This window comes from Spermophilus citellus (genome assembly GCF_964194105.1).
Source record: "Spermophilus citellus genome assembly, chromosome: 4".
Lineage (NCBI taxonomy): Eukaryota > Metazoa > Chordata > Mammalia > Rodentia > Sciuridae > Spermophilus > Spermophilus citellus.
This window is the reverse complement of record NC_138185.1, coordinates 13,010,231-13,026,814: the sequence shown is the minus strand read 5'-3', so window position 1 is coordinate 13,026,814 and position 16,584 is coordinate 13,010,231. Positions and strand designations below refer to the sequence as shown.

The window sequence follows — 16,584 nt, the reverse complement described above, 5'->3', positions numbered from 1 at the left end:
GAGAGAGGTCTAAGCCTCCCTCCGCCTCAGCCGTGGCTCGGATCTGCCTCTTGTCGGGAGCAGCTGGGTGATCCTCGTGTGGAGTGCCCTGCTGACCCTCTATGCCTTCTACTGTGACACTGCCCTGCCACCCTTCAGAGGCTTCCCACAAATCTCTGGGTCTCCCAATCACCCTGTGCCCAGGGAGCTGGGTGGCATGTCCGTGTACACACCCCACAGTGGGCCCAGCTCCAGCCTCACCACCTCCCTGAGCTCACCTCCTTCCAGTGGCCTCCTGGTCCACGAACCCCACCTCCGAGCCTCTGTGCCTGCTGTCCTCTGCCTGGAGCCCGCCCTTCTCCATCGGCCTCCCAGTATCTCCTTCGTAGGGCTGGTCACCATCGGGCTGACTCAGTGGCCTGTGTGCCCCTCACAGACCCTGATGGCAGGACCATGCTCTGCTCACCACCCTCCCCAGAACTCTGCCCACCGACCAGCGCACGTTTCTTGGAGGGAAAGAAGGAGCGAGCGGATGCAGCGGTCAGGGTCCACGTCCTCCCCACTCCTGCTGCCTCCCCACTCCTGCTGCCTCCCCGCACGGCCACCCTGCTCCCTGGCTCTGAGTTCTGGGCATGCTCGGAATCCTCTCTAACCAGTGCAGCATCCCAGGCAGCTCCCACAGGCACCCCCAGCTCAGGCCTCCTGTGCAGCCAGGATGGCAGTGCCCTGCCCACCCTACCTGCGGGAACCTGCCTGGGCAGGGCTGCCTCTCCCCCAAGAAGGTGCTCTGGGGCCGTGTTCGTTCTGTCACCCTGATGCCCAGGCTGCAAGGGCCAGAGGCAGAGGCCACCCAGGGCCACTGGGCTTAAGAGAAAAATTACAGACCAACTCTCCTTACAGAGAACAAGTTTTATTTTTATAATCAGAACATTCTAATAAAAATACCATAACATTAGCTACCTTCACCTCCGGGCTTTCTCTACTCCAGGCGTGCCATGGGACACCGGCCACTCGGCTCCCTGAGGTAGGGCAAAGGCACAGCCCAGCTGCCCGCCTGCTGGGGCCCCCCTCCGTGCTGGGAGCCCCTCACCCTCCAGTCCCGGGCCCCACAGGAGTTGCCACAGGGAACCAGAACCCCCACTGCGCCTCTTAGCAGCAGGAAGCGTGCGTTCCGGGCTGCGTGCAACAGGTGACGACAGGAGAGTGGGTGCAGAACCTGCACTCAGAGCCTTGCAGGGGCCTCAGAGGGCTGGGCTGCCACTGTCCTGTCCCACAGCAGCTGGCGTGCACTCCCGGGTGAGAGGAGCAGGGCCCAGGGAGACACGCAGCAACAATGTGGTGACAGACACCTGAGAACTCACCATGGTGGCCAGACACACTTCACCAGCCCAGCAGGCAGTGGACAGTTGCCCAGGAGGGCCCTCTTGTCCCATGATGCCTGCCTTCCCAAGGGCCAGATCGGCCGGCGGCAGACACTATATCACAGAAATACTGTCATCATCTCTGGATGGAGCCATCAACAAAAACAAGTCTCTCAGTCAAAATTAGGTTCTGGGTTCTTGGTGGCATCAGTGTCTGTTGAAAAAATAGACTGAAATTCTGGAATCGCTCAGTAGCAAACAAAGAACAGGAAAAGGCGCAGTGCGTCCACTGAAAGGGACATCACTGGCACCTGGGGGGACCTGGCGGCCCACTCAGGAAGCGGCTTCGAGGAGGAAGGCGGTCCCCACACAGCAGCCGGCCACAGTTCTGGGTTCTCCCTGCCAGGTCTCCCTGAGAAGGCACCTCGGTGGAAAGAGTGTCAGCGTGGCCCGCGGCACCGGGAGTGTGGGGGGCAGCCAGGCCTGGGGGTGGGCCAGGGGCGAGGGGCCTGCACTCGCCTCTTCAGACAGCTACTTGGTCACTCCGTCCTGAAGTCCCCCTCAAGGCACGATGGGACCTAGACCTGAAGAGACGCCGCCTGGACGTGCCAGGGGGTCTTGGAGGCACAGGTGCTGGTGGAGCCAAGAGCTCGGCCGGCCACTGGCCCGAATGTGTCTGCTGGGTGGGCAACGTCACCGCAGTCCCTGCAGCGGGGACGGCCCTCACTGCATCCTGTCAGGCTGCAGCTGCGGTGCTTGGTACTGCACAAAAGCGGCCCCCGCGGGGGCCGTGGCTGACAGGGCCTGCGGCATGGCGGCTGGGTAGCCGTAGCCCACGAAGCTGGCGGCTGTGGCAGGCGAGGCGGCATATGGGTACTGGTCGTAGGTGGCTGGTGGGTACTGGGCGTAGGCCGGGCTGGCAGGCGTGTACTCGATGTAGGGCGAGGACAGCGATGGGACGGGCGTGGCCGGGATCACCACGCTGGGCTGCACGATGGCTTGCGGGTAGATGTAGTGGGGGGTCAGCCTGTGGGCCAAGCAGAGAGTCAGGGCCAGCAGGCAGAGTGGGGAGACGCAGGGCCCAGGTGGAGCAGGACGCAGTGGGCCCCTCCCCAGCCTCGTCCTCATCCCCCAGCGGCACCATCGGCATTAGCAACCCCTACCCAGTCTGCGTGCCCACATGCCCTCCACCTGCAGGGGGCCTGGCAGCGCCCATGGCTCCTGCTCCCAGGGAGGCCTTCCCGGCTGAGTCACCCCACGCCCCACCTGCCTCCCCCAGGACCCCTGCGTGATGTTTAGAATGGCCAAAGAGACGCCAGGCAGCCCTGGCAGCGAGCCTGGAGCAAGCCCAGCCCACCCCCTGCCCAGGGCACCCTCATAGGCTGCTTGTCCTGCCTGTCCCCAGCTCAGTGCCACTCATACCCTGCTGGCACTGGCCAAGGTGGGAGTGAGGAGCACCTGCTGAGGGGCGCACAGCAGGTCCCACCACAGGTGGCGAGCCACAAAGTGCTCCTCACCCAGGAGCAGTTGACCCTTGTCTTGTTAGGAGGGAAAGAGAATGGGCGGCCACATACCAGGCTGCTGCGCAGGAGTGTTAGAGACATCACCCTGTGTCCTGGGCACAGGGCCCCAGCCCTCCATGGGAGGGAAAGTCCCCATGCCAGGGGGAAATGGCAGCCCAGGGCCAGCAGGAGGCGGGGGCGGCAGACAGAGGGCGCTGCCCTGGTGGGTGCGGCTCTGCCCAGCTGCTGTGCGTACCTGGGCCTCACGGCCTGTGCAGCAGCTGCAGCAGCACCCACAGAGCACCACTGCAAGACCCTCTGAGTATCAGGCGCAGAATGACCATGCCGTGGCCACCACGGCACCACTGCTCCTCCACTTGTGCCCATGTGAATTACCCAGGGCAAAGTGCCCCAGGTGGAGCCTCCCCCCCCGCCCCGACCAACTCAGAAAGATGCCACCATGAGAAGGCCACGCAGATGCGTTGGGCCAAACAGAGCTGGCAGCCTGAGAGGGCACTACGGCAGCCCCGGGTGCTACATGGAAAACCCAGGTCACTGGAGGGGACAGAGCAGTGTCTAAGATCCCTCCAGAGCACACACTGCACTGCTGAGGTCGATGCTGTTTATGCAGAACATCTCCAGGTGTCCCAGACAAGGCCAAGCGCACACCGATGCTGCACAGGGGTGCACGCCACTCCTGACTCCCCTGCTGAGCAGGGTGGACACAGGACAGATGAGGGAGGCTGGGGGCATGTCGGTTCCAACTCTTACCAGTGGCCACACCTGTGATTCCTGCCACTCAGAGGCCGAGGCAGGAAGATCACAAGCCCAAGGCCAGCCTCAGCAACTTAGTGAGGCCCAGTCTCAAAAATAAGAAGGGCTGGAATGAATGTGGCTCACCAGTCAAGCGCCCCAGAATTTAATCCCTGGTGCGGAAAAAAAAAAAAGAAAGAAAGAAACAAAAGAAAGAAAGGTTAGGAGGAAGGAAGAGCCCCAGCACCCACCCCCTCAGGACTGGCTAAAGGAGGTGTGATCTGCAGCAGTGACGGGCCCCACATAGGAGAGCCTTGGAGGGCCACCCTGAGCGAGGAAAGCTGCATGCCCAGGCCACATCTCCCATGGGTCCATGTGCGTGAATGGCCCAGGAGGCCAATCAGACAAGAGCTGGGGAGCAGGGAACCGGGGGAGGGGCTCCAGCAGCCTCCTCCGGGGGCTGAGACTTCTGCAGCAGATAGTGGTAGTAGCCACACAGCTCTGTGGACACTTGCCACCGCACTGGTCAAGACAGTGGGGTCCAGAGCATGTCCCTTTTGCCCCAGTGAGGTTATGCAGGCCAGGGACAACCTGAGGTAGGGAGGGGTGTCCAGTGCGGGTACATGCATGGCAGGGGAGCGCAGCAGAGCAGGGAACCATGCCAGGGCTCAGGGCCCACATGCCCCCATGCCTGAGGGACCCCAGTTCCTGTCGGGAGGTCCCTATGCCACAGCATGCTCAGAGATGCTAACTGCCTTCCCCCAGAGGCTGCAATGACACACACAGACAGCAGGCAGCACCCTGGGCCCTGCACAGAAGACAACCTGCAGCCACTGTCTGGAGGCCAGGCAGCCTCTGCCAGGCCCCCACAGAGGTGCCTGCCCGCCCTCACCTCACCGGGCTCCTCTGCGGTCCAACCCTGCCTCTACCAAGGGAACTCAAGCCTTGAATGGCTGAGGCCTGAGTTCAGATCCTGAGGCAGGCTGACACCTTCCCACACACCTGCCTGGACCAGCGGAACACAGGACCCTGTCCTTGAGGGCTTCGGTTCCAGGGTGGGGAGAACAAAGCACATCAGCCAGAAGCCAGAGCTTCTGAGGAACTGAGAGGGCAGAGGGCTGGGAGGTGGCAAGCTGCAGAGACAGGAAGCCCCTCCAAGGTGGGAAGACCACACTGAGACCTGAGGACAAGAAGCTGGCCACAGAGGACAGTAGAGAGGAGTCTAAGGCAGGGGCAAGTGTGAGCACTGGAGGGGCTGGACAAGAACACTAGGCCACCCTTCATGCACATGCCCCCCACAGCCCTGACCCCCAGATCCTTGCTGTGCCAACCACGCCTGTCCCCCTATGCATATCTAGCCCTCCCTGGGAGGGAGTGCCCGCAGGCCCTTCCCACCCTGGCCTTCACCAGAGGCCTGCTGCTGTCTCCCTGCACTGCCCCTGCTCCCTGGATGACCCCTGGCAGGAATCAAAAGCTCTTTTTTTTTTTTTTTGGAAGGGTGGGGTAAGCCTTTGGGAGGCAGGGTCCCAGCTGGGAGTAGAGAGACAGCAGACAGACAGGGCAGCCATGCTGACGCTGCACCAGCTGCCCTGCAGTCCTGGTGCCACCTGCTCTAGAACCCTTGGAAACACTCCTCCCTGAGCTTAGACCTCCTCCAAACATAGGCAGGGCACCTGGCCACAGGCCCTGAGTCACACAGGGGTGGACCTCCTGCAGACTGCAGTCAGATGGGCAGGACCTGCCAAGGTGGCCCAGGTCCTGGTCCCCAGCCACGTGCCAGCAATGCCACTCAGAACAGGGCCAACTGCCGAGAGCCAGGCTCCAGCACTCACAGGCCACTGGCCCCACCACCTCTACTGAGGCCCAGTGCCATCCAAGGGGATCTGCCTCCACGTCCCTGGCTCCCAGAGACACCCTGCATCTGTGTGTCTTCGGCTGTGCCTCCTGAGACAGCTCAGGTCAGCCCCACCAACACGAGGAGCCCGAGGCCTTATATTTCATCCTCAAAGCCCAGAACAGGTGCAGTTCTGCCCCATTTGTTGAGAGAAAAAGATGCTCAGAGGCCCAAACCACACAACAAAGGAGGGGCCGAGTGAAGTCCACCCACTGCCCACCTGCTGCACAGCACCTGTGCCCTGAAGACTGGTGGGCCCAGGCCTGGGTCAAAACAAAAGGAAGAAATGGGAGGGGGCCCAACTGTGCCGTGCCAGGAGCCCAGGCCTGGGCAGCGACAGGGCTCCCACAGTCTCTCTCCTGGCCGGCCTGGCTCTGTCCGAAGGCGAGTCACCGGCCACCTCCATGATGCAGAATGGTCTCACAAGCCCCGTCGCGGCTAGCTATGGGGCCACAGACTGCACGAGGGCAGTGGCTCCCAACCAGAAGAAATGGCAGGGTCTGGAACAACTCTGGTTGTCACAGCTGGGGTGGGGACAGTTGCCAGAACACTGCTAACATCCTACAATGCCCAGGACAGTCCCCACAGCACAGAACTCTCCAGCCCCAAATGTCACTAGTGCAGAGGTCGAAAGCTCTGCCTCACATACCAGAAACTACCATGCCACAAGCAGCACGAGGCACTGTCACTGCTGCTGCAGTCACAGATGCCCGAGCCAGAGGCTGGAGAGGGCAGGCGGGGTGACGAGGCGGGGCATGTGCACACACAGCGGCAGCCGGCAACATCGACATGGAGGGCAGCTTGGCCCCAGGGCCTGCACCTCAGAGGCCAAGTCCTGCCTGGCGCAGGGGAACCCACTCACACCCTGACCCAGGTTCAGGAGGGCCCGGGTGCCACAGCCTCCTGTGCCTGGCCCTCACGTGCAGGGAAGGGCATAGGCCTGGGGCACAAGCTGTCGGGCCACCAAACCTCAGCAACTCCATGCACAGGCCTGTCCTCCCAGGGCCTGCAGGCCATGATGGCCTCGTCACCTTCCTGCCCCAGGGAAGGGCCCATCTGATCACCACGCCTCTCCCCAACTGCTACAACCCCCCCACCCACCAGGAGCCCTTGCTTCCACCCTCACTACCCCTCCTCCTCCACCTCTCCAGCCAGGCCCCCACCACCGCCTCCCCACCTGCCAGCGAAGCAGCTGTCTAGAAGACCTCCAGACCTCGTCACCCCCCAGGAGCAGAATCAACTCAAACTGCCCCTGAATAGGCCCAACCCCTCTCTCCAACTCATCTCCCCTTACTGCCTGCTCCCTCCACAAGCACACTCCCACTACCCTGGGCTCTTCCTGTCCCCAGACCTGGTCCACTTCTTCCTCCCACCCCAGAGCCTTGGCACCTGCTGCTTCTCCACCTGCTGGTTCTTTCCATAGTTCAAAGCTCACCTTTCAGGGTCCTCCCTGACCCCCAACTTTAGTTTTCTTCTTACAATCTGAAGCCACTCAAATGGCCATGGGCATCACATGTCCCAAGAGGATGAGACTTCTGCCTTGATCACTGTGCCCCACGTGCCCAGCACAGAATGTCCCAAGTACTGAGCATCTGGGGCAGAATCAACTTGCAGGCCCCTGGGTAGCAAAGGAGCCTCCCCAGGTTGTTAGCTGCTTCCTGGGCCAGAAGTTCCAGCCCAAGATGACAGAGAAAGCCTTTAGCCTCCAAGAGCTGCGGCCAGGCAGGTGGGGTGGGGGCGGCAAGGCTCTGCTCGGCAGGTCCAGAGGGGAGGAGGGACCCACCAGCTTCACTCTGCCCGTCAAGTGCCCACCCAGCATCACACACCCTCACTGCTGCCTCTACGAGAGGCCAGCCCACGGGGATGCATGAGGATTTACTGCTGGGTGTGCCCCAGACATAGGCAGAATCAACGACCCCATCCTCTGGCTGAAGAAGGCTGGACGGACCAGGCCTTTCCTCTTCCTCAAGATCAGCCTCAGGCTCAGAGTGGCTGCCAGCAAGCCCTGGAGGGAGCAGCAGACCAGCGGCCAGGGCAGCCAGGCTCCATGCAGGGAACCCAAAGGTCAGGTGGCCCAGGCCCACAGGGAGGCTCCTGCATGGTCTTCCAGGGACAGGCTCCCACTGCCACCTCAGGGTGCTCGTCACAGGACACAGAACTTGCTACCGCAGGCTGTTCCCAGCCAGGACACCAGGTCAAAGGCAGGAGACACCACCGTCCCCTTTCTTCCTGGCTTCTGGAGGTTCCTGTCCTGGAACCCTGTGGCCCTGAGTCCTGCCCTCTCATGAAACCTGTCCCTTCACCACATGTGCAAGATGTCAGCAGTGTGTCCCAGAAGATCAGTCCCATACTTTTGCAGGCAGGAGAAGTGGGCACCCCTGGGCAGGTGACATGGGCAGGACCAGCTCAGGCGCCCAGATGAGACAGGAGTTGGTCCACATAAGTCCATGGCCCATGGACAGGGCCCCCGATAGCAGGTGGGTGGGGGAAGGACAGCCTGGGTTCTCCACCTCCCTAGTACCAGAACAGCACCAGGCCAACTCTGGAGGGCCCTACTTGGGCTCTGGGAGGGACAGAGGAGCTGCAGCTAAGGAGGGGACAACTAGTTCTGTCTCTACCTCCCACTGAGGCAACAGGCCCATGTCTCCACTGAGCTCCCACCTCACCAACAGCACCCTGCAAACTCAGCCCATGGAGACCAGGGTCCCAGGGCAAGAGCCACAGGTCCAGACTCTGGCTATGCCAGTGAAGCCCCAAGGACAATCCTCAATCCTCTGGCCACGGCTGCCAGAGCACAGTGGGCTCTCCCCTGGATCCTAGCTGCCCCTCAGGGGAGGACGTGCGACTCTGAGCAATGGTCTCTGGGAACCCAGTGGGCAAGGGCATTGTGAGCAACAGTCAGTGCAGATGGTGCCCAGGAGACAGGCAGGGGCCCCGCCACACTCAAAGCAAAACTCTCAGCGAAAAATAACTGGCCGCGGCCCAGGAGGGCTCATTTCCTGCACACGAAGCCACCTCTGAAAATAAAAACGAGATGGCAAATGAGCCCATTTCACTTTTTCTGCTTCTGGGGCCTTGTCCCACCAGGCTAGGGACAAGGTGGCGGCAGCTAGAGCGGCACCTCCAGGCCTGGCAGGGGGTGCCTTCTGTGCAGCCTCCTGGCAGGCAAGAAAACAGGCCAGGGCCATGGGATGCTCGGGTTCTCTGGGGTCCCACAGAGAGGCCAGGCAAGCTGGGAAGGCAGCTGTGGTAGATCCGTGCCCTCTGCGCAACACCAGGCTCTAGACAGCAGCTCCACCTGACCCTGGCCACATCCCACCGCTGCTCCTCCCAGATGCCCTGCCATGGTCCCCGCCATCAAAGCCAGTCCAACATTCTTCCACTTGCTCTGGAAGCTTCTACCTTTCAAACACATATTTCAGAATTCCACCATTTCTCCCCACGGCCCCAACAGCCTCCATCTGGGACCTCAGCAGTCCAGACCCACCCAGCAGGCAGAGGCTGCCTTAAACACAAACATAAGTCCATTTGCCCTCCTTGCTTGGCACCTGCGAGGACCAGGCCACCCGGTGTGGTCCCAGTGCCCTGGGCCTGTCATTACAGCCCCACACAAGCTGAGGCCACCCCGACCCCCACTTGCCTGCCACCTCTGCCTCCACAGCCTGGCTGCCTCTTGCCCCACAGAGGCCAACCTGTCTCCACTCGGACAGGCTAAGACGTATGTACCTCCTGGGGGCACTGCAACTACAAGCTGAGACAGGCTCTCTCAGCCCACCCTCCTGGGGGCACTGTAACTGCAAGCTGAGACAGGGTCTCTCTCAGCAAACCCCTACAAGATGAGCTAACCAGTGAGCACACGGCCCCTGGCCAGCACACAAGGGGACATGAGAGGAGCACACTGCAGGCTCCCAGCATGCCTGTCCAGCATGAGTGGGGATGCTGAGCCTACCTGAGGACCAGGTGGGAAGCCAGGGTCACACCCACGTGGCTCCAGAGGGAGCAGGAAGCAGTGTTGCTCCTCCACAGCACCCTGAGGGTGCGGGCTGGCCCACCTAGTGCCGCTCCCTGCTCTGGACAGCATGGTGGCTGCCTATGGCCAGGCCTCTCCCATGGGACCAAGGCCTGGGCCCCTTGCCTGAGGCTTCCGGAAGAGGCTCCCCAGCCCTAGCAGGGCCGCAGGGCGGGCAAGGAACTCAGCCTTGGCGAGGAACCCGAGAACGCCTGCAGGCTGGCTTCTGTCAGCAGCTGAGGACAAACAACAGGTGCGGCAGGGCCGCCGGTGGGGAGGACCAGGTGCAGCCTACGCCTTGCTCCAGACAAGATGCCAACAGGAAGCAACGGTGCAGGCAGCGAGCCGACACCCCAAGGGAAAATCGTGAGGGCCAGGCCCCATGGCCTGCCGGCTCTGAGCCGAGCCCACCCCACCCGTGGGCCTGCTGCCCACACACCTCTCCCCAGCCTGGAGCACTCCGCCCAGGCACCTCCAGGGCAACCTCCTTACCACCTCACCCCTCCCCAGCAGGCCTTCCCCAGCAGACCATGAAAAGCCACCCACACACCCTGCCGTCACCTGCAACCCCATCCTGGCCTTATTTTTCATTTTGTATTATGAAATCATAAGACTCCTCAGAAATTTAAAGGTGCAAAGGGGGCCCATGTTCCCTCCCCAGGATGGCATCCACATAAGCAAATGCACTTTCCCATGCAGGAAACTGCGCAGGGCTGGGACCTGGACACCAGGCCCAGGTTGGACTTCCCCAAGTTTGGCACGTGCTGTTTTTATTTTATCTGACACGCAGAGGTCCGCCTAGCCAGCTGCGCTCACCACGCAGGCTGCTCACTCCCACAGAGGCACTCACAGCCGCTTCCTGTCCAACTGTGCTCAGCACCAGCCCTGGCCACGCCAGCAGAGATAGACAGACGTGGGCACCTGAGATCCAGCAGGGACCAGGCCTTCCTGCATGGCAGGTACCTGCACGCAGTGGGTGTGCAGATGGTTCCGGAGCAGCTCTTTCTGTTCTCTCCATCCCCACTTGTGCTCTGCTCAGGCCCTTGGCTGGGTGACAGTGAGGGCCACATGTCTCCACCTGGGCACTAGGCACCCTCATGTGGAGGAGGCAGGGGTCACCAAAGCGACACGTTCAGTGGGGAGGCACATGATAGGGACTCTACACAGGCCAACAGTCTGGCTCATTCATTCAAGAGCTGCCACATGACCAGGAGGTGTGGAGCTGGGGAAGGGAGCTCAGATCCCTGTCTCGGGCTAACCCTGGTGGTGAGCCCCAGAAGTCTCCCATGGCTCCAAGCTGCTTCACAGTGGCAGACAGGTCAACAGACCTCGCTGCAGGCTGTTTGAGACAATGTGGGGCAAATCCCAGGCCTCCTGGGGCCAGGCCCTGATCAATGAGCTCTGCACATGGGTGCTAGCTAAGTCCTCAAGTAATCCCAGTGAGTTGGCACTGTCACTGTCCCCACTACCCTAATAGGGAGGAGCCTGATAACTGAACTGGGCCTGGCCTTCAGCTGGGGCAGTCCTGCAAGCTCTAACTCCAACACAGGGCATGCCTTATGCCCAGCAGCCCCAAGACCCTGCACCGTCATCACAGACCCCTAGGGCTTGGCTCTCCACCTGGTATGCAGCAAAGGTCTCAGTGAATAGATGTCAAGTTGACAGCAAGGTCCTCTTAAGAACAGGGAAGGCGACCTGCAGAGAAGCAGCTGGTCCTTCTAAAATAGCCCTAGGAGAGGTTCCAAATCCAACCAGGCCTGGCATAAACCTCAGCCCCTGATATGCTTTTGGTCTTGAGTAGACAAATAGCCCTTCAGGCCAGGCTAGTGCTCTGCCTGGACACATGATCCCAAACTCTCCACCTCCTTTCCTGCCTGCAGGCCACTGAATGTCCTACCAGCCCAAAAAGACTCTGGGTGGGTCGTCTGCAGCACTGTGCCTCCTCTTGTGACCTCACCCAGACCTAGGGGCTGGCACGAGCCACCTGCTACCTACCCCAGGCAGCTCTTCCATGTGTTGGGGCTTGGCCTCTACACAGTTACACAGCAGGATCACACAGAGTGTTAAGTCCCAAGAGGACCCCTTCAAATTAAAACAGCAGCCTAAAAGGGGACCCAGGCAAACAATCAAGCACAGAAGTTCTTTGGGGATGCTCTCTAATCACAGCAAGTCCTTCTTGGCTCCCTGGGTCCCTGTAGGACCAGGCAGGCAATAGAGCGGCAGTGCTCAGCCTAAAAGCGGGTGGTGGAATCTTCAGAGCTGTCACAGGCACAGGACTGGGGCCAGAAAAGTCTGGGAGAAGTTCAGCCAGGCATTTGCAGACTCTGACTACCCTGGATCCGGGTCCCATGGTGCCTGAGGCCATTGCAGGTCACCCCATTGCCAGCCCCAAGCAACAAAACTGACTGCTGAGTCAGGCCCAGCTCTGCCTGGGGGCCCAACTGTTTGCAAAAACAAAGGGGACGCTGACAGCCCAACTCTCCAGCCTGGCCAGGGGCATGCAGCAACTGGAGCTCACAGCTGACCCCACATCAGCTCTGCGGCCATATCACAGGGGCTTCCCGGCTGCTGGGCTTGGGTCTTAGCAGTGCCTAGAGGAGGCAGCACATTCCCAGAATCTACACTCACTGGACAAGAAGATCCATGTGGGTCTCCATCCCTTGGCAACCTTCAAATAGAGTGAGGCCTCTGCCCTGTCACAAGATTAAATGGCCAGTCCCGCGGTCTAGATACATAACAGTGCTGCCTAAAGCTGCATGCATGAGGCAGTGAGACTTGTGGCAGAGCCTCTAACTCCCCAGACAGGTGGCACCCACAGGCTCAAGATGGCAAGGGGAAAAGTTAGGGTGCCCTTCCTACTCCTACAAGAGAGCAACCAAAGAGAGTGGGTTCCAGAGCCAGCCACCTGGATCAAACCTCATCCCGGATACTTGTCACGTTGTCCCCTGGACAGGTTGCTATCCTTTCTTTAACTTGTCTCTGCCTCAGTATCCCCCATCTATAAAATGAGGACAATACCAGCCATGACCCCAGAAGTTCGTGTGGGGAGTGTGCTGTGTTTAAAGGGCACTGTTCCCACTTCCCAGATGAGAAAACTGAAAAGAATGCTACTGGCCAAGCTGGACCCTGCTGGTGGCTCCAGAGGCTGAGTGCTGACAGTTTCTAGGGTCCCACAGGCAGCTGAAAGGATAAGCAGAGCCCAGGCCTTGGGGGAAGGCCCTGCCCAATGTTGGCAGGAGCCGGCAGGTGCTAAGTCACACATCCTCCTCTCTGAGCAGTGAAGGCCATTGCCCAGGCCTGGGCACCTGGACCACAGCAGGCCAAGGGAAAGCCAAGACGGCCCTCCCTGTGTGGCCTCAACCCCAGAGGAAAGCCTGGGATAAAGACACAAAGGCTAGGGTGTCCCCAGGCAGCTTTCAAGATGGCTCTGAACGTATGAAAAACCTCCATGTGTGAGAAGGAAGCCCATAACCATTCATACTCCGTCCTCCAAGCTCCCTCCCAGGAGGACACAGATGCTGAGGGCGGAGCGCATGTTGGAAGGGTCCAGGCTACATTCCACCACCTGCAGCTCCTGTCACAGCACAGGAGCCAGGGAGCCACAGTGCTGTCTCGCAGGGCAAGATCCCCTGAGGTGGGCAAGCAGCACTCTCCCCTGGGTCATGTAATCTACCAGAACACAGAGTAGCCTGAGTCAGGACCCAGCCTCAACTGTGTGAACGAACGCATGCGCGTGCGCATGAGACTCAGGTACAAAATCCAGAGGCCAGAATTTGGACTCAGAAAGCTTTAAGAAACAGCAACCTTGTCTAAGGAGCAGCCATCCCCAGGTATCCCAACCACATCAACAACATCAAACAGCCCCCATGAATCACTGTGCTGGGAAATCCAAGCAGGTGGAGCGTCCTAGGCACCCATACATCACACAAGTCCTTCCCCACCCAGATGGGAGGTCTTGTCAGACATCAGCAGGGAGAGGTGGGATGTGGGAGTCTTTTTAGGATGAAGGAAGATAGGACAGAAAGCTCCAAAATGAGCCACAAAAGGCCCATAGGCCAGGCCCACTCAGACCAGCAATACCTGGTCCCTGTCACATCTCACCTGCTGCAGCATTCACAAAAATCAGAGCCTGGTCAGCAGTGACCCACTGCTACCACCTTTCCAGCACTGGAGGCCAGAGGGGTACCTGGGAAACAGCCCAGGCCACTGTCCCTAACACTATCAACAAACATGGAGAGTGCCACCCTGCTCCAGGTACATCCTACAGCTTCCAGACGGCTGTTATCCTCATTGCACTGATGAAGAAACCTAGACACAGATGGCCTGTAAGCCTCCCAAGGTCACCCAACCACAGGTGGGGAGTGGGGTTGCACCAGGCAGAGGCTCCAAGGCTCATGCTCCCCTTTCTGTGGTGTGACCTCTGCCAGGGATAGAGAAATGCAATAGACCTCCTCCTACCTCCTCTCCCCCAAAACATAGTCATATTTCTGAAAACTGTCATTTCCCCAGCCTTTCAGACCCACTTCATCTCCAACCAAGCCAGCCCCATTGACTCACCCATAAGTCCGCTGGACCAACGTCGGGTGTAGCTGCTGCACGCCAACGGCAAAGCCTAGAACGAGAGAGCAGTGAGGGACACTGCCTGCACATGCAAGGTACCCAAGCCCACACGCAGGGAGGCAGAGCCATGCAGGCCACACACAAAGACAACCAGCTTTCTGTCCCTGCCAAGACTTCCACCACGGCCCTGCTCATGAACCTCCAACACTTGGCCAAAGCAGGCCCAGGGCCCGGTGTGGCAGCAGCCTCTCTGTATTGGCCTCCTGGCCTTCAGCCCTGTGGCTGACTTCCTCCTGCAAGGACGTCTGACAACTGGGGTGATGTACCCTCCCCACCCTGTCCCTCAGGGCCACATACTGCTAAGAAGGGGCCAAGCTCCTTAGCTGGGGGTGACTGCCCGGTGACAGTCCTGCAGGCACATGATAGCTGACTGCCACTCCCGGGGAAGGGGGGGGGGCCTTTTTCCACCCAACAGATACCAACACTCAATATAGAAACTGAGAAGAGCAGGGAAGGAAAACAGCTCTCACCCGTCTGCAAGCTCCGGGGCTTGGCACCCAGATATGCCAGGTTCACATTGGCCTTCCGCCCATCGATGATGGGATTGGGGTCTTTGCAAGCCCTCTCAGCTGCTGCCCGGTCGGCCATGGTCACCTGGAGAAGCACAGATGAGACGGTCAAGGACCTCCACTGCTGAGCTGAGGAAGTGGGGAAGGGGCAGAAGATCACCCTGGCACCAGGCCACCCCTCCCCTCTCCCCTTCCTCCTAGAATCTGTTACTCAGGACCCTTGGGCCAAGTGCCCTCTGACCCCAGCCCAGGGCCCTCCCCCAGGCTGCCCCCTGGATTCCAGCTCCTCCCTCAAAGTTCAAGTGCTGGGAAATCTTGCCTTCAAGGACAGAAACTATCCCCTGGGAGTAGGGCAAAAAAAAAACGAACCCCCTGGGCGGGGGATCCGGCCTGGCGGGTCCACCGGTGGGGCCCCGAATTTCCCCATGGGAGGAGTCGGCACCCTCCAGTCGTTCGGAAGTAGGAAGCGTGTCTTCCGTCGTTTGTACTTAAACTGACGCTGACTCGGGGCGGCTGAGGGGCTGCCGGGCCGTGGGGGAGGCCCAAGGGCCCGCGGCACAGTGGACCCCCGGGCTGCGCCAGAAAAGCCCCGGCGGGCGTCGGCCCGGCCCTCTCGGGGCTCCGTCCTAACCGAACCCAGCGGTCTGCCCTCGGGCCTCGGTGGGGGCGGGGAGCGGGCGGCAGGTGCGGGCGCGCGGCGCCCGGCGGCCCCGCGAGGCGGCCGGCGAGCGCCCGAGTTGACTCCGCGCCCCGGCCGCGGCGAGGGGCGGGGCGGGGGAGGGCGGCCGCCGACACTTACGAAGCCGTAGCCGCGGGACTTGCCGGTCTGGCGGTCGGTGATGACCACGGCCTCCTCGATGTCCCCGAAGCCCTCGAAGTACTTCCTGAGCGAGGCGTCGGTGGTGTGGTAGGGCAGGCCGCCCACGAAGATCTTGGTGAACGTGGTGTCCTTCTGAGAGCCGTGCATGGCGCCGGGGGCGGCCGGGGGCCGCGGGAAGCCCGCGCTCGGGGCGCACGGCGCGGGCTGCAGCAGCATAGGGGGCGCCCCACCGCTACGGACCTGGGCCGCGCGGGGCTGCGCTCATGGGGGGCAGCGAAGAGCGCGTGGGGCGGCGAGGGCGCCCGTCCAGCCGCCAGGCCCGTCCGCTCGCGCGCCGCTCCCGCCGTGCGCGCCGCGCTGCGCTCGGCACCGGCGCTGCGCGGACTCTGCGCCCAGGCGCCCGCCCCCGGGCTTTGTAGCCGGCCCCGCCCCCGTCGTCAGGCCCCGCCCATCTAGGGCCCGCCCCCAGGCGCGGGGGCCGCCGGGAAGTGTAGTTCCGGCCCCGCCCAGCCGCGCCCTGGCGTGCTTGGAGCCCCGGGCACCAGGGCTTCTCAGCTGAGCACCTGCTGCACACGCGCCAGACCCAGTACTGGGCGCCGTACCCAGACCGACAGCCCAGGCCCTGCCCTCATGGATTAGATGTAACCGATTATTAGCTAGCTACTTAGGGGCCAACAGCATAATCATATTAAAAGTTTCACTGGAGGAGTATTTATCAGGGCCCCTAGGGGACAAGCCTTCTAGGACCAGGCTACAGCAAAGCACACCTCCTGGCCCCTCTGAGCTTCTGTGAAGAAGTAATTAAACAGTAAGTACATGATATACATTCCGGAGGAATTAGATGAGAGCTGCAGTGGAGCTGGGCTCAGTGGTCCCAGAGGCCACCCCTGAAAGGTGAGCTGGGTACAGAAAGGTCTGGGCCTTTTAAAGCTCCAGCCAGCCCCACTGGGGCTGGTGTTAGGGATTCTTTTGGGGCTCCTTTAAGGGAAGAGCAAGCAGAGGGCTGATCCCTGTTCTCTCTGTCCCTGTCACCAGACATAAAAAGGAGGCCCATCCTGGGGCTTCCTTGGGACCAGGCAGTTCCATCTGCAGAATTCTTGGGTCCCATGCAAAAATCAAACGTAGGGCACCTTGTTC

General features: G+C 60.9%; 1 protein-coding gene across 2 annotated transcripts; it reads right to left on the bottom strand.

Moving 5' to 3' along the window:
- Positions 1–873: 873 nt before the first annotated feature.
- On the bottom strand, positions 874–15,847 carry RBM38 (RNA binding motif protein 38). Of its 2 annotated transcripts, XR_014021425.1 has the most exons (5): positions 15,427–15,847; positions 14,589–14,712; positions 14,056–14,110; positions 3,614–3,768; positions 2,244–2,367 (listed from the first exon to the last, which is right to left on the bottom strand). XR_014021425.1 is itself a non-coding variant. In XM_081289716.1 (4 exons), exons 1-4 carry the CDS (start codon positions 15,661–15,663, stop codon positions 2,064–2,066), a joined length of 720 nt encoding a protein of 239 aa, XP_081145842.1. In that variant the 5' UTR covers positions 15,664–15,842; the 3' UTR covers positions 874–2,063. The 2 variants fall into 2 exon arrangements, 1 of the variants encoding a protein (XP_081145842.1); XM_081289716.1 differs by lacking the exon at positions 3,614–3,768 and having other exon boundaries at positions 874–2,367; positions 15,427–15,842.
- Between the last annotated feature and the right edge of the window lie 737 nt (positions 15,848–16,584).